This window comes from Arvicanthis niloticus, chromosome 6 (genome assembly GCF_011762505.2).
Source record: "Arvicanthis niloticus isolate mArvNil1 chromosome 6, mArvNil1.pat.X, whole genome shotgun sequence".
In the NCBI taxonomy this organism is placed as follows: Eukaryota; Metazoa; Chordata; class Mammalia; order Rodentia; family Muridae; genus Arvicanthis; species Arvicanthis niloticus.
In genome coordinates, this window is record NC_047663.1 from 46,274,552 (window position 1) to 46,291,294 (window position 16,743).

The following is a 16,743-nucleotide window of genomic DNA, read 5'->3' on the forward strand; positions in this document are numbered from 1 at the left end:
CGCGATGGGTGGCAGGAACTGTACTGTGCTCCCCACCCTGTTAGTGACTTTATACTCTCACATACCAAGTTCTTAAATCTTTAAATGTATTTCATATGTATGTGTGTTTTGCATGCATGAGTGTTCTGTAAGCAACTTTATGCCTGATGTCCTCAAGAGGCCAGGATTGTGAAACCAAACCCAGCCCCTCCGGAGGAGCCGTCAGTGTTATCGTCCACCGAGAAGCAGTCAGTGCTCTCACCATCTCTCCAGATCTGCCTAGTGAATACTACTGAATAACGTATCTAGTCACTGTGTAGAAACTAACTGTAAGAAAGAATCTTGTTCAGCTGAGCTAATGTGTAGCCCAGTTGGTAGCATGCTTGCCTAACCATGCATGAAGCCCTATAAAGAACGGACAACTCAGGTTGTACAGACCAGCACTTGGGAAGCAGAAACAAGAGGATCATAAACACAAAGGCATCTCAGCCATGGAGCAAATCTGAGACCAGCTCGGGCTGTAAGAGAGACCCTGTCTCAAAAAAGGGATGGCTAGTGAAATGGCTCAGTGGTTAGAAACACTTGGGTCACACGGCCCCAGTTCCATCCCCAGACTCATGAGTCGACAGGAAGGAACCACCAAGAATTGGCCACTGACCTCCACATGCAGGTTGTGGTACATGCCCTCCTCCCAAATAAATAAATTAATAAATTTTCTAAAAGAAATATTTGTTTAATCAATCTTTATCATCAAACATTTAGGTTGTTTTCCATTTAAGAAAAAAAAATGTTTTGAAGTGACAGAAAGAATAGTCTTGGAACAGAATCCAGGACAATGGAGGAAAAGCCCTGTAGCTGTCTCCTCTTTTCTCTGACCTGGTCACACGGGGTCTCTGCTCAGGCCTTCCAGTCCCACCTGGGGACACCCCCCAGAGGCAGACCCCCAGCCAGCTGGCCTCTAACCCTCGCCTCTTCCAGGGCAGAGTTTCTGTTTAGTCTGTCAGCTTTGGCATCGTTTCCCGGCACAAAGCCCGATCTGGTCCACGGCAGCTTCAGCATCCCGCTCTCCCTGCATCCCCATCCACAGTCTTCCCACTCACCAGATTCAGGGTCCTCAGTGCTGTGGCGGCACAGACATGGGCGCAACATTCTCATACAGGGGCTCCTCCTGCTCCTTCTCTTCTGCCTGCTTCTGGGAACCCTGTTCCGGGGAACTGCTTCCGGTGACTGGCTCCTGGACTGTCCCTAAGCTTTCAACGCCATCTCCCAGACCTCTCGATGCTTCCTCTGGCCTAACTGCTGTGGACTCCATGGCCCCGGAGAGCACGGCACCTGGAGCTGAGCCAGAGCTCTGAGACAGCCCAGAGCTGGCCTGGTTTCGACCCAGAGATCGGCGCAAAGGCTTAGGGATGGCACTCTTTACCTTGGGTGCTGCCTGATCTTTCTGGTAGTTTCCCAAACGACGAAAGACAGACCAGACAGGGCCCTCAGGTTTCTGGGGTGTCCCTGCCAGCATATAGATAGTGGCCACAGACCCCGAACTCTCCTGGATGCCTCCATCAGTGGTCTCCACACACTCTGCCACTGTCAGGCTATCAGGTGGAAGTTGTCCGTGACTAATGTCAGCATCTCCAGAGCTTGTGGCTGTAGGAGCATCCTCCTCTGTGTTTGCTTGCTCTGGGCCTGTAGACTCCTCAGCCTCCTGCCCTTCAGGACGTGGCTGAGCACCTCTGGAGAGTCTCTTGGGTTTTCGTATGGGGCTGGAGAGATCCCCAGAGCTTCGGCTATTCTGTGGTGCAAACTTAGTGCCTTCAGCAAAGGAGACAGATGGCCTCTTGGCCCGAGCCAGGCTGGACGTGCGTGGGATGGGGAATGGTGTGGAGGCGTCCTCAGGGGGAGGGAAGGGGCCTCCAGGAAGGCTGGCCGCTGGTGATTTTTCTTGGGACATAGGGACCATCTCTAGTAGGGGAGAAAACAAAAGAGCTTCAGCTGGGTACAGTGCTCTAATCCATCCTGGGGCACAGAATCTTCCCAGAGGCCTCAAGATGTGGCAGGGAAGAGTGAGGCAGGGAGAGGCTGGTGTAGTAGACACCTCCCCTTCACCCTTTACTCTACCCCTCCTTGATTTGAACCACTGCACACTGCATTTTATCCAAAACATCACTGCTGCCTAATTTTCGAGTGGCCAGTTCCTACTGATTGGGCTAGACTGGACACAGCTACTCCTTCACCCCAGTTACCACGGGCATGGGTAGCTTAGGAATCCCTCCTTTTTGTTTGCATGCCCTCACTAAAGCATGACAGTTGTGGCCGTCCTTTGAGCCAAACAACTGCCATGTTGAAGTGTTCACCTGTGCACCTGGAAAAAGATTATCCCAGCTGGCTTTGCTGAGTGTTTACACCCCCTTATGGAAGGTTGGGTTAAGAGACACCTGAGTCTCCAGTCCTCCCTATCACCTGTTGTATCCAACTCTATCTTAATTGCATGAGGTCTCTGGGGAGGGGCTAGACTATATAAACTGCAGAATATCAGGAGAGGCAGGCCATTCTGTCCTCTATTGTCAGGTGACATATCTTTTTATCTATCTATCTATCTATCTATCTATCTATCTATCTATCGACAGGGCCTCTTTACATACTCCTGGCTGTTCTGGAGTTCACTATGTAGACTAGGCTGGCCTTGAACTCAGACTCACAAAGATCCACCTGCCTCTGCCTCTCAAATGCTGGGATTAAAGGCAGGTGCCACTGTACCTAGCATGACATTATCCTTTTTACTGTTCACTACAAGCTTGGTGAGGACAGGATGCTCCTTTGTTCTAAACTTGTTCTCAGAGCCAGAAACAGCAAGGGGTGGAAAACAAACACAGACAGACATCTGCCAAAGGAACATGGAAGGTGGACCGTGGTGAGCAAGGCTTCCCGGGATGATCAGGCTGTTTGGGGCTACCTTCTCGAGGTGGCATGAAGTAGGCATGAGCTTCGTCCTCTTCTCCAGAGTCAGGATCAGAAGAGAAGGAGTCGTCAGAGGCCCAGCCAGCAGAGGGCGGCTCGATGAAGCTGTGGTTGAAGGGAACCTCCGGATCGTGATGAGAAACTGCAGAGGTTCCAGGTCAGGCGCAGGGCCTCATGGGAAGCCTTGTCCCAACTTAGCCCTAGATTCCTGACCCTGACTCCCAGTGCCCACTTACCTGTCACCCAGGGTAGCTTGTAGTTACTCAGGGAGCCACAGGGCAGTGTCGAGCCCAGGCTGGTGAGGGCCCCCCACATCTGCTGTTTCATTCTGAAAAAGGCAGCTCCGTTTCTCTCAGGCCTGAGAGGGTGGCAAAGAGAGGACAATCAGCAGACAAGACCTAAGGAGACCCACGTCAGACTGGCAGGATGTGTCAGGTGACTACGTCTACCTCAACGGCCCTGCACACTGATAACAGAATAAAATCCAAACTCTAAGTCACAGAAGGCAACAGGGCTCCCGAAGCACTGAACCTGTAGGCTGCAATACCTTCAGCAAACCTCCATCTCCAAAAATATTTGCATTATGATTCATAACAGTAGCACAATTACAGTTGTGAAGTGGCAGTGAAAATAATTTTATGGTGTGTGTGTGGGGTGTGTCACCACACAGGAAGAACCGTATCAAAGGGTCACACAGCCTTAGGAAGGTTGAGAGCTGCTGCTCTAGGAGCCAGGCAGCTCTGAGTAACCGCATCAGCTCTGATTTCACTTTTCTGGGCCTCAGTTGTAAATCTGACAGAAGGTTTGGCACAGCCCAGAACCAAGTACTAATACTAATACCTGCAACAACGCTTTCTCAAAAATGTAGCTCTTGGGAACCATCATTCTAGCTGAAACCTACTCTTTGCCACCCACTCTACTGCATCTCCAAACTGAAGTGACAGTTTGTCAGAGTTCTCTGACAACCTTTGGACAAGTCCTCATCTTCTTCCGGAGGGAAGAGGGTGAGCAGCTTCCTTACTCCCAGGCTACATGCTCCATGCTCGTCATGAATGCTCCACGGCACAGAGGACAGAATCAAGGGTCAGGGCCTAGTGTGGTGGCACATTCCTAGACTCCTAGCACTTGAGTGGCGGAGGCATGAAGATATCCACTTCATGACGGCCTGAGCTACATGGTGAAGTATTTAATCAAAAAGCAAGCAAACAGACAAGGCTGAGGGTGAGCTCAGCAGTACAGCACTTGCTTAGCATAAGCAAACCCCGGGCCTCATTCCTAGCATGATGGAGGAGAAGGAACACTCGACAGAGTCCAGAAAGCCAGGCAGGGCCTCTGTGTAAGCCCAGAGCAGCTGAGACCCTATGAGCCTCAGCATCTTTGTAAATTGAAGAAATGAACCCCCCATCACCACATTCCCTGTTCCAGACTTCCATGATGTGGTGTGTCCAAGGGACCAAGAGATGTGAAGATGAACACATTCTCCTGGGCCTCACCGGTCCTTCCTCTATAATCTATCCCTCAGGCTGCGCTCTCTGCAAAACCATGGCTCAGACTTCTCTGTCCCTCTCTTTCTTGACGGTTTGAAATCTGGTCTCTTCCCTTCTCTGCTGAGCTGTATGGATTCTCCTCTGTCCCAGCCCTTGCAGCGCTGTCACGAGCTCAGCCTTCTGCTGCAGGTGTGACTCTGAGTCTCCTGCCACTCAGTACCCCTGCTCATGTTCATATGACTCAGACACTTCCTGTCAGGAAGACAGGCTTCAGTATATGTCACTAACCCGAAGAGTGACAAGTTCAGCTCTTTCTCATCCCAAAGGAACATGCATAACGGCCAGTGTTTACCTGTCCTTGGGGTCCAGTCGGGTAGCTGAGCAGCAGTAGGCACAGCAGATGATGCCCATGAGGAGGAGCAGCAGAGGTACCAGGATGCCCACAATGAGGGCGTTTTTACCATGACGGCCTAGGAACATGGCAGATGGGCACACATTCAGGGCCTTTGAGGATCCGGTCTTGAAGTATACCCAATCCTTCCCTGCCCCTGAGATTCCTGCAGCCCATGGAAATGACCAAATGTTCCTTCATGCTCCCTTCACTTACCCAGCTGGCAGGCCCCAGACACAGGGTGGCAGAGCCCCTCTGGGCACTGGCAGGGGATAGAGCAGTTGTTTCCGTGGAAGCCAGATGGACAGGAACTATTGCAGCTAGGGGGTACATATAGGAAAGGCAGCTAAAGGCACTTCAGAGGGGAAGGTATAGTAGATTTCTGGATACTGTCCCCGGGTCCTGCCGGGAGACCCTTCTGACTTCTAAGTCACATCCTAAGTGGCCCTGTAGTGTTGAGAGTGCTTCACTATAGAGACTTTGAGTGGCAACCCTTATCCCTCAGCCTTAGTGTGGGAGGAGCAAGATGCCTTGCGTCAAGACCAGCCCTGCCCCTAACTCCCTGGACCACCATCCCTTTCTTTGTAAAACAGGTCTCCTCCACACGACCCTATGTGTTATTCTCTAGTTAGACACCTGCCTGGAGTCGCTGACTGCTTGATCTTGAAGAACTAGAAGAGAGCCAGTGGGATCCAGGTCCCACCCCTAAGCAAATCCTCATCTGACTGAGACACCGATTCCTTTTTTCTCCTGATATTTTTCTTTCCCTTTAAAAATTATTTTTAGGGGGCTGAGAGATGGCTCAGCGGTTAAGAGCACTGACTGCTCTTCCAGAGGTCCTGAGTTCAATTCCCAGCAACCACATGGTGGCTCACAACCATCTGCAGTGCGGTCTGATGCCCTCTTCTGGTGTGTCTGAAGAGAGCAATGGCGTATTCATATATATAAAATAAAGAAATAAATCATTAAAAATTATTTTTCTTTACTTTTAAAAAGTTTCATTTATTTTTAAGTCCTTTTAGATTATTAACCTCTGAGTTTCCTCTGAAGATGGACCCCAAACAGGAGAACTAACGTCTTCATTGTAGGGTGGAAGAGAGGGTTTCTGAGAAGTGGAGAGGCTTAGTGAGGGAAATCTAAGAAACATTACACAGAGGTCTGACCTCATCTCTCATAATCCCATGTCCCCAAAGCCTAGTGCTTACCTGGTCCCCCAGTAGCCAGCACTGCAGATACATTCTCCAGTCACCGCATCACAAGTCCCCTGAACACAGGCGGGGCAGATAGAGCTGCAGCCTTTCCCAAAGGTACCAAGGGGACAAGGGTTCTCACACCTGAGGTTACATGAGGGAAGCAAGACTCAGAACTGTGAGGGCAGGAAGGTCCTACAACCTCTCCCATCATCCTGGACATGGGGTCCCAAAGGGCTGTTGCCTTGCAGCAAAACTCAAGCATACATGGCCTCGAAGCTGGAGCCAAACCCAAGTGGGTGACAAACTGCAGGTCCCTGAGGAAGAAAGGAACACTAGGGAGGAGGCAGCTAGATGTATATACCCTTCTCAGATCCTCCTCTTCCCCTCAGCCCTGCCAGGAGGCAGCCCTTGAGCTGTGTGAATGTGAACTTTGTGAAGTGGAGAAAGAAGTGGAGGTCCTTCCAGAAAGAACAGCTGAGAGGAGGGGTTGAGGAGAAAAATGTGTTCAGAGCAAGGTAGCCCCTCCCTTACCTGTGCCCTAGCCAACCAGGGTCGCAGCGCTGGCAGTGCCCAGTTTCCGCTTGACAGGGCTCTCCAAGCCAGCAGCGGGGGCACTGCCCAGTGCACCTCTCACCAAATGTGCCTGGAGGACATGGCTGCTTGCACTGAGTCCCGTTCCAGCCCGGCTTGCAGGACTCACAGTTGCCTGTGACTGAAGAGCACGTGGCATTCAGCTCACAGTGGCCACAGCTGCCAAGAGAAAGGGATCATGGGAGCACTGAGAGCCAGACCTTCAGCTTGTGAACTACACACATTGTCAGGACTTGGGGCACTGGAGAAATCTGGGTCCCAGATGGACCACTCAGGCTGAAGCCTCAGTTTCCCTGTGCTGTAGACTGGAAAGGTTGGCCAGATGATCTCTGAGGGATCACAGGCCTCTAGCTCACTCCTGACTCCCTGTTCTGTGACTCATCCTTCCCTGGGTTCACAAAGGATGCTGGGAGACACCAACTCAGCCAGAGCAGCCAAGTAACCTCCCACCTCTTACTTAGCCCTCTTCCCTCCCCCCAACCCCCATTTCTCTGCTCTGTTTCCCATACTATAGAATCTCTGAGGTTAGGACTGAGCGGCTGGGGGCAGGCACTTGTCACATAAGAAACCACTTAGGAGGCTGTTGAGAGGAGAGTCACTTGAGCACAGGAGTTTGAAAGTAGCCTGGGTAACATACAGAGACCCTTTCCTTTTTTATTTATTTTTTAAGGATATATTAGTTTAACTATAACAAAAAAAGTCTACAGACTCATTCTTCTTGAACACACACATGGTTACAGCTTTCAAAGCCAGTAGAAACCCTTTCCACTTTTTCTCTCTCTTTCTTTTTGTCTTTCTTTCTTTCTTTTTTTTGCTTGCATGTTTGTGTAACACTTGAGTGCCTGAAACTGGAGTTCCAGCTGATTTCAAGCCATCATGCGCATGCTGAGAATCAAACCCTGGTTCTCTGTGAGAGCAGCCAGTGAGTGCTCTTTGCTGCTCAGCCGTCTTTCCAGCCATCCAAGATTCTGTCTTTTTTAAAAATAATTCTGGCTGTTATGACACAGGCTTTAAATTCCAGCACCAGAAAAAATCATGTAGCAGGGCAGAGGCAGAAGCAGGCAGATCTCTGAGTTTAACTTAACCTGGAGTATGTAGTGAGATCTTGTCCCAAAAAGAAATCCTGGAGAGATGGCTCAATAGTTAGGAGCACTGGTTGACCTTGTAGAGCAACGTCGGTTCTCAGCCTGTGGGTCATAACCCCTCTCAGGACATTGAAAGACCCTTTCCCAAGGGTCACATATCAGATATTCTGTATACCAGATATTTACATCACAATTCATAATGGTAGCAAAATTACAGTTAGGAAGTAGCAATGAAGATAATTTCATGGTTGGGGGGGTCACCACATCATGAGGAACTGTATTAAAGGGTGGAAGCTTTAGTAAGGTTGAGAACCACTGTTGGAATAGGGTTCAGTTTCCAGCACCCACATGACTTACAGCTGTATATAACTTCAACTCTAGGGGATCTGGTGTCCTCCTCGGAACTCTGCAGGCATTTAGTGCACAGACATTCATACTGGAAAAACACCCACATGTGTAAAATAAAAATAAGGATTTTTAAAAAAAAAAAAAAAAACAATTAAAAAATAAATAAATGAAAAGTTAAAGAAAATAGAAATTATTTCATCATGATAGTTTCAAGATTAACTCATCTTAAATTTCCAGTGATGCTAAGAGGAACTTGATTCCTCTCTGCTGTTACATCTGGAATCCATTATCAGGGGAAAAGGGTGATAATAAAATCAGTTTAGCTGAGCTGGGTGTGGTGGCCCATGTTCACAATTCCAGCACTCCAGAGGCAGAGGCAGGAAGACCTCTGCAAAGTAAACAGTGGACTGAGATACACAAAAAGACCTTGTCTTAAAAAACAAAACAAAACAAAACAGGGGGCTGGTTAGTTGGCTCAGAGTTAAGAGCACTGACTGCTCTTTCAGACGTCATGAGTTCAATTTATAGTCTATAATGCGATCTGGTGCCCTCTTCTGACCTGCAGTTGTACAAGCCGGCAGAACACTAAACATAATTAAATAAAACTTAAAAAAAAAATCAGTTTGTCTGATTCTAGCATTGGAGGCACGTGCGTGCATGTGCGTGTGTGCATGTGTGTTATTACAAGCTGGGAGTTGCGGCTTGGACCTGAAACCCCAGCGCTTAGGAAGCAGAGGAGAGCCGATTGCCTGGGTTGCAGAGTGAGTCCCAGGCCTGTCCTGTCTGGGCTACAGAGTGAGACCCTGTCTCAAAAATATCAAAGAAAAGGGGTGAGAGGAGCTGGCTGCTGCGGTATGTGGGCTTGGGAGGTAGGGTCAGGAGGATCAGGAGTCTGAGGTCAGTCTAAGCCACAAGAGACAAGAGATTGGAACCTACACCAAAACCAAACCAAACCAAAGAAACAAAGGAAGGAAGCAAGCAAGAAAACAAAGAAAAAGACTACATTACACTCTTATTCGTTTTTAGGAAAGGCTGAGTTTGTGTTGTCTGCTTACATTTTGACTCAGGTTGTGTCAAATACTTACTATGAATTATAGGATATAATGTCTTTCTCTACATTTGCTCCCTGACATTTCTGCTGTTAGAAACCAAACCTTGAACTTAGTGCATGGCAGGCCAGCTCTCTCTACTACTGACCTGTACCCCAGACCTATTCTCTCTCTACTGCTGACCTGTAACCCCAGACCCATTCTCTCTACTGCTGACCTGTACCCCAGACCCATTCTCTCTCTACTGCTGACCTGTACCCCAGACCCATTCTCTCTCTACTGCTGACCTGTACCCCAGACCCATTCTCTCTCTACTGCTGACCTGTACCCCAGACCCATTCTCTCTCTACTGCTGACCTGTATCCCCAGACCCATTCTCTCTCTACTGCTGATCTATAACCCCAGACCCATTCTCTCTACTGCTGACCTGTACCCCAGACCCATTCTCTCTCTACTGCTGACCTGTACCCCAGACCCATTCTCTCTCTACTGCTGACCTGTATCCCCAGACCCATTCTCTCTCTACTGCTGACCTGTATCCCCAGACCCATTCTCTGTTCTAAATAGAGCTTGTTGCTACTTTGTGGGAGGGGAATCATTAATAGTGTTTTCATGTAGCCCAGGCTAGCCTCAGACTTGCTGTGTCTGATGATATCAAAGTGATCCTCCTGCCTCCAGCCTGTATTGTTACTACTGATCCTATAGACGGCCTTGCCACTTCAGTGTGTGGCACACGCTGACATCTAATGCGTGATCCTTATGCTTCTTCTGCCTTCCACGTGCTGACATTAGAAGAAGAATGTGCTGACATTCCACAGGCTGGACAGTAGTTTTTATTTTTTTGAGAATCTCACTTATGTAATGCTGGCTGACTTGGACTTGCTATGTAAACCAGGCTAGGAACTTGTAACCTCACAGGGAATCCTCTTGCTTCAGCCTCCTGAGTGCTGGGATTACAAGGGAGGTAGATAGATAGATAGATAGATAGATAGATAGATAGATAGATAGATAGATAGATAGATAGACAGACAGACACATATACACATACTTTTTTTTTGAGACAGTTTCACTATGTAGTTCTGGATGTCATAGAACTATACAAATTAGCGGGCCTCAGACACACAGATTTACCTGCCTCTATTCACCAGAGCTGGGGTTAAGGGCATATACTATTATGCTCAGAAAAAAAAGTGTGTATGTGTGTGTGGGGGGGATATGTACAGTTACTTGTCAGCAGAGGGCAACAGATATGGGTCCTGAGAACAACCAAGAATGACACTCGGGCCTCTGAAAGAACAGCGCAATGTTTGCTTGTTTTGTTTTCCAAGGCAGGGTTTCTCTGTGCAGCCCTGGCTGTCCTGGAACCCACTCTGTAGACCAGGCTGGCCTCGAACTCAGAAATCCACCTGCCTCTGCCTCCCAAGTACTGGGATTAAAGGCGTTTGCCACCACCGCCAGGCAAGAGCAGCACAATGAAGTCTTAACTACTGTGCTCTCTCTCCAGCTGGTTGTTTGTACTTTTTAGCATTGATGGGCTGAGAGAAGAAGGCATAAGTAGACCTAGATGCATGGATGTGGTTTTTTTTCTTTCATCCTTGCTTTTGGAGATTGCCTGGGATAACCCCTCTGTACACCTGTCTTATTTCTTGCACAGCCCTTACCCTGTTGCTGGCTTACCTTTCTTTGCACTGTGCCCCATAGTGGCCAGGGCTGCAAGGCAGCTCACAGCGGACTCCATGGAATCCAGGAGGGCAGGAGCAGTGGCCAGAAGTAACGCTGCATTGGCCTCGTACACACTGGCACTTACGACTACACTCCGGACCCCACCAGCCCTGCTGGCAGATGCAGCGGCCAGAGTCCTGCATGCAGGGCGAGGTGTTGCACTTGCAATTGAAGCTGCAGCGGTGGCCCCACAAGCCCGTCGGGCATATGCAGGCTCCAGTGGCCTGGTCGCAGCGTGCAGCTGGGTTGCATTGACATGGGCGACGACACGTGGGTGTCCACCAGCCGGGGTCGCAGTGGCACAAGCCCGTCTTTGGGTCACAGTGTCCGTGGGAGCCACAGGTGCAGGGGAACTCACAGAGCTTGCCCCAGTAGTTAGGCAGGCACTGACACACACCAGTGGCTGGTTCACACTGCCCACGTGGATGGCAGGGGCAGGTCTCACGACAGTCGTGGCCCCAGTACTGGCCTGGACAGCCTGTTAGGTTAGGAATGGGAGATATCCAGGTTCAGGGCTGGGCACAGGTCCTTTCCCTGACCCTTCTTCAAGGAAGAGGACACAGACTTGCCCTTCAAGAGCCAAGGACAGACCCTGAGAACATCTGGCAACCTCTCCTCCTGGGACTCAGCTCATTTCCGGCCTCAGATTCAGACGACAAAACCCTTAGTCTTGGCTTAGCTTCTATTTCACATTCCAGTACACAGATCTTGAGTTTGACACTGATGTGCCCAGGCTCCCAGGTGGTTGGGATGTCATTCATGTCCCTTCCTTCTCTCTGCTAAAGTATCTCCCTGTCCTTGGCATCTGAATTTTAGGTAGAAGATGCCTACCAGGGTGGCAGGAAAGTACATATGTCCCCTTCCAAACCAGGGATGCTTGGTGCCTGCCACTCAAGTATGAGGTATAGTTAGTGGAGAATCACAGGTCCACGCCCTTGGCATCTCTTTATATTGGTCTTTGCTGAGAAGTTAAAAGTGAAGGTACCAGAGCTGGGTGGTGGTGGCGCACGCCTTTAATCCCAGCACTTGGGAGGCATAGGCAGGCAGATTTCTGAGTTTGAGGCCAGCCTGGTCTACAGAGAGTTCCAGGACAGCCAGAGCTACACAGAGAAAACCCTGTCTCAAAAAACCAAAAAAAAAAAAAAAAAAAGTGAAGGTACCGGATGAGCAGGGTTTTTCTGGCTGTGGGTTAAAACCCAGGGGCATTTCCAGGATCACTTCTCATTTCCAAGCCCATTTTCTAAGCAAAGCTTAGGTAATTCTGAGCTTACCATTCTATGTTCCCATCTCTACTTGCCTTGCCTACTTCCTGCCCCATACCCAGTTGTCACCCAGTCGTTAAAACTCACGGGAGCTGCACTGGGCTCCGAAGAATCCAGGTTTACATCGACAGAGGCCCGGCTTCACGCACACCTCATCCTTCCTGCAGGCATCAGGCCCCTCACAGATGGCTGAAAAATACCCCCCGCCCGGGGTTGAAAGGACTGGGGGACAAACAAGTAAAGGGCACCCCTGGCCCTCTCACCCACTTCTGGGGTTCCCCTCCCTTCAAAGCCATCCTTTGTGCTGGAGAGCGGTAATATGTCACAGGGTGGACACTGCTCCCAGGGTTCAGGAGATAGAGTAGAAAGGCTGACTTGGGTCACATCCTTTCTTTTCCTTGGCTAGGCGACTGTCCTGGCTACTCACGGATGGTGCATTCTTGATTTTTCTGCCTCCAGCCAGGACAGCACTGGAGCTCAGAGGGGCTGTGGGGTAGAAATGGGCAGAGCCCCGTAGGGGTGGGTCACTGATGCTGAGATATGGGGGTCTTCCCCAGCTCCACTTAGGAAATCTAGCCCAGTGTCACAGGCCATGAGTCACAGAATCATGTCCCCAACCCTTAATTTCCCTTCCCTGACCTTCCCACCATCTGTGTGATCATCACTGCGTGACAGTCTGCCAGGCTGTCTCTCAAAGTCCCCTTCTTGAGGCCCAGACGCTGCTCCCACCCACCTCTTTATTTTCCAAAATGACCCAACACTAGTCAGCCACCATATCAGCCAGACTCCCAAAAGACCCACCTGCTGCCTACACAGACGTGCTGACCAGTAGGGTCTAGTGTGGATCCCTGGGTCTCCCGAGTCCAGAGCAGCAAGAGTGAAAACACCAGCCCTCGTCCCATGGCGGCCAGCATAGTAGGAGGGCCTGGTTTGATCTGGTCCCCACAGCTCCCAACCCCCTCCCTGCTTCCTCCCAAGGCTTTTCCTGAGGAAGCCAGGATAGAGGGCGGGCTGCTATGAGGCACCTCCCTGAGAGGGCAGGAAACAAAATGAAAAAACGAAACAAAAACGGAAACAGAAAGGGAAAATAGGGCTGACTGAAAATAGTGAAAACTGAGTGGATTTAGCCAGGAGGAGGCCAGGAGATTGAATCCATAGGTTCCCTAAACATGGGAGACAGGCGAAGAAATGGGGTGGGGGTAGGAGCCACACCCCCCAAATAGGAGGTGTTCCTTATCCTCAGTGAGGAGCTGAGATCTTCTAATGAAACATCACCATGCCTCTGTTCCTGCCATGGCTGGGAGGTAACATGGACCACCGATAGACAGACCAAGAGCATTTTTAGGGTTTTTATGGGTATTTATTGCACTGGTCACCTGCACAAGACCCAGGGAGGCAGGCTGGCAGCCCTTTGTTTCGCAATGGGAAAAAGCAGAGTTCAGAGATACCTTTACCTCTGACTCTGAAGTGTGGTACAGAGATGTCAAGAAGGGGAGACAGGCTGAAGTCCCATCATGTCTAGCACAGGCTAGGTGTGGGGGGGCAGCGGGGGTGGGGCCTCATCCTCACATCTGAGGTCACACATCCATGCACAGTTAGCTGGAACCCAGAGTTAGGCCTCCTGCACAGCTGAAGTCCTCAGACCAAGATGTTCATTGAAAGCAGAGGACCAGTCAGGAATTGGGGGCTGGAAGGCTGTCCACAGGTTGCAGGTGGGGTTGCTGCGGGGCCTCTTCTCCTTCCTGCAGCCTGCTGGGAGCTGTGTCGCTGGTCTCAGCTTCAGGGGCCTCAGTTTCACCCCGATACCATAAGCCAAAGCTGGAAGGAAAGCCAAGAGAGGTACATTGAGCCAGGGAGGCAGAGATGTCAAGGATGTGGGCTGGGGGTCGAGAGAGGTGAAAAGGGGTTTGGAGGAAAGAGGACAGCATAGGTCACAGAGAAATGAAGGCACCTGGGACAGAGAAGCAGAGGGAAGACAGATCCTAGAACAGCATGAAAGGCAGTGGAGAAGAAAGGAAGGGTGGAGAAGAGCCAGGCAGGCCCCTCCTTCCCCTCCTCTCCTCCCCTCCTCCAACATACAAATTCTGGATTCTGGACCCAGGAACTAGGGGGACATCTTCCTTGTTGTTGGAAAGCAGGAGCCACGAGCCATCCTCATCATCACTAGGATAAAGAAATGCAAGGGCTATACATCAAGGCCTAAGGGATACTATGAGTCCAGCTCATGTGGCGTCTCCTGAAGGACTTTTGTGAACATCACAGGAGTGACTACAGAGGCCTCAGGGCTGGAGAGGGGACACTGAGGGGATCAAGGACACTTTACAGCCTGGACAACAGCTCCTCACAAGGCTGCACAGCTTCCTTTAGTAAAGAGATCCAGCCAAGGAAGGAAACCTTGGGAAGTAGCATTGACAGTTTCTTCAGCAGGAAGCACAGCAGCCAGGGCAAGTGGGAGCGGTGGGTTCCAGAGGATAGGACGACAGCTGGACAGGCTTAGTGAGGGGCAGGGCACAGCTAAGTTGCACCATTGGGCATAGCAGAACTGCAGCAGGCCAAGGAGTTCGTTAGGTGGGCATGGAGGCAGGATCTTACCTGCTCTCTGCTTCTTCTGGTGTCCCCAACATCTTGGCCTTGATCTTCCTCCTCTGTTTCTTGACTGCCACCTTCATGGCTTCAAGCAGAAGCCCAGGGACCCGGTGATCTGTGAGCAGCTCTCTAGAGAAGAGGGAAGGGAAGAGTGGGAACGCCAACAGGACGTGTCAATCAAGTACCTGAGCTCTGCTCACTGTTTCCTCTGGAAACACGTGGAAGCTCTATACTGCCAACACCTCTGAACTGAGGGGAGACCGCCCCTCCTAAGGATAAGGCTTGCTGCTTCAGCTTGGTGACCCCTGGTGCTGCCCTGTTTGAATGAGTTTCCAGAAGGGCAAGAACTATGGAAATTACTTCTTCCGGGTGTCTGAGCAGGACACTGGCAATTGTCACTGCTGATCTATAAATGATCCAAAAAAATAAGGTGGGGTGACCAGGAACAGGCATCCTGGCTTCCAGTCCCTCACCGCTGGAAGTATGCCAACTCTTCCTTGAGCAAGAACACGTTGGCTTTGAGCTCGTTCCGCTCCTGAAGGATCTGCTCAAGCTCTTCCCTGCTGAACCCACACTGGACAGCCTCTGGAGGGCTCCCTGGCCGCTTCTGAGTATCCACCTGTGTGAGGTCAGGAATGGTCAGAGAGCAATCTCTCTTAGTTTTCTCCTAAGTCCCAGCGCTCACAATAATATTTAGGGAAGTGTCTGCTAGGAAAACTTAGAGGACAAGGTTGCTGCTACATAGGTGGCCGACAACTGCTGTTGCTGCCTTCCAACTTCCTAGGTACCTTCTAAACTTCATGACACACCCATGCCGGGCAAACCTAGGCTGGGTCACCAACTGCTGAATGCTGTGAGGTCTGGGATGTATTTTGACTCCGCTCTGGCTCTCACCGGGTCATCTGGGGTTGCGGCAACCGGCTCCAAGCTCTGGTCTTTAGCCAGCTGTTGGGAGTTATCCCGAGCTATCCGGCGCTCCCTCTCCCGGTCCTGCGCCGCCCTCAATTGGGTCTGCACTGCAGCCAGCTTGTGCCGCAGCTCAGAGTTGATCAGCAGGAGGCGCTGCAGCTGTTCCTGCAGCTGAGGGTGGAGCGGGAGCTAGAGGGCGGGGCTCCGAGGGCCGCAGCGGCCCCGCCCCACTTCCCCGCTCCCGTCTGGCCCCGCCCTCACCGCCTCGGTCTCTTGGCTTCGGCGCAGCAGATCTCGGTTGTGTGCCCGAAGCTCATCTCGCTGTTTGTCTGTCACCTCCTTGAGTTGTCGGAGCAGCGCGCGCTCCTCTGAGGAAGGAGGGTTTTTAACACCACCGGTCTCTGGGGTACGCAGGCCCCAGCTGCCCCCCAGATCGCTCTGCTCCGATGGGACCCTCACTCACCCTGCGGCCCGGAGCCTAGCTCCCGGCGGAGGCGCTCGTTCTCCTCGCGCAGCCGCCGCAGCTCCACTTCGGCCTGCTGTGCGGACACCTGCAGCTGGGGGAGCCAGGGGTCTCAGGGTTAGGCTTGCCGGCTCCCAGGGGTAAAAGGAGGAGCCCGTGACTCACCGAGTCCGGAGCCGGCCCCACAGCGGCCTTTTCCAAGAGCTCCAGCGCCCGCACTACTAGTGGCACCAGCCCAGCTGCCGCGTCGGGTCCGAAACGGCGTGCCAGTTCCTGTAGCTCAGTGCCCAGAGCCCCCGCTAGATGGTACACGAGCTCGGCGGCTGACCCCGCGCCCACTGAAGAGGTCTGGCTGGGTAGCCCGGGCGCTGCCCTCCTGGGCTCCATTTTTTTTCCTCTCTTAAGGTCAAAAGCCACCCACACCCTCAACAGGGGCAGGAAAAAGCTTAACAGTTCCGGCCCAGGAAGCTTAGGGCCATAAGGGGCGGGGTAGAAGCAACAAGGGAGGAACAAAGGGGAAAAGGCCCTGGGGTGGGAGAGTGCTCTGGGCTCCTTGAGCCCTTACAAGGTCACTGGATACAGGTCGGCGAACTTCAGGCAGATATCCAAGATTTAAGGACTAGAGCTGTCAGTGGTCACTTTAGGCAAGCCCTCCCCATAGCACCTGATCCAGGCTCCACCCCTGGATTTGGCTGCCAAGCACTCCAGGGAGGTGAAAGACTG

General features: G+C 51.3%; 2 protein-coding genes across 4 annotated transcripts; both read right to left on the reverse strand.

Moving 5' to 3' along the window:
• Window positions 1–705: 705 nt before the first annotated feature.
• Window positions 706–13,114, reverse strand: Scarf1 (scavenger receptor class F member 1). Of its 2 annotated transcripts, none has more exons than XM_034504407.3 (11): window positions 12,864–12,993; window positions 12,490–12,548; window positions 12,150–12,251; window positions 10,756–11,278; window positions 6,537–6,755; window positions 6,018–6,146; window positions 5,029–5,132; window positions 4,774–4,891; window positions 3,171–3,292; window positions 2,930–3,076; window positions 706–1,938 (listed from the first exon to the last, which is right to left on the reverse strand). In XM_034504407.3, exons 1-11 carry the CDS (start codon window positions 12,974–12,976, stop codon window positions 1,094–1,096), a joined length of 2,481 nt encoding a protein of 826 aa, XP_034360298.1. In that variant the 5' UTR covers window positions 12,977–12,993; the 3' UTR covers window positions 706–1,093. The 2 variants fall into 2 exon arrangements, with proteins under 2 accessions (XP_034360298.1, XP_076792412.1); XM_076936297.1 differs by having other exon boundaries at window positions 1,421–1,938; window positions 2,930–3,039; window positions 12,864–13,114.
• A 476-nt stretch (window positions 13,115–13,590) lies between these two features.
• Window positions 13,591–16,577, reverse strand: Rilp (Rab interacting lysosomal protein). Of its 2 annotated transcripts, XM_034506318.2 has the most exons (8): window positions 16,186–16,577; window positions 16,021–16,114; window positions 15,819–15,925; window positions 15,543–15,728; window positions 15,122–15,267; window positions 14,655–14,777; window positions 14,142–14,225; window positions 13,591–13,880 (listed from the first exon to the last, which is right to left on the reverse strand). In XM_034506318.2, exons 1-8 carry the CDS (start codon window positions 16,405–16,407, stop codon window positions 13,736–13,738), a joined length of 1,107 nt encoding a protein of 368 aa, XP_034362209.1. In that variant the 5' UTR covers window positions 16,408–16,577; the 3' UTR covers window positions 13,591–13,735. The 2 variants fall into 2 exon arrangements, with proteins under 2 accessions (XP_034362209.1, XP_034362210.1); XM_034506319.2 differs by lacking the exon at window positions 14,142–14,225 and having other exon boundaries at window positions 16,186–16,546.
• Between the last annotated feature and the right edge of the window lie 166 nt (window positions 16,578–16,743).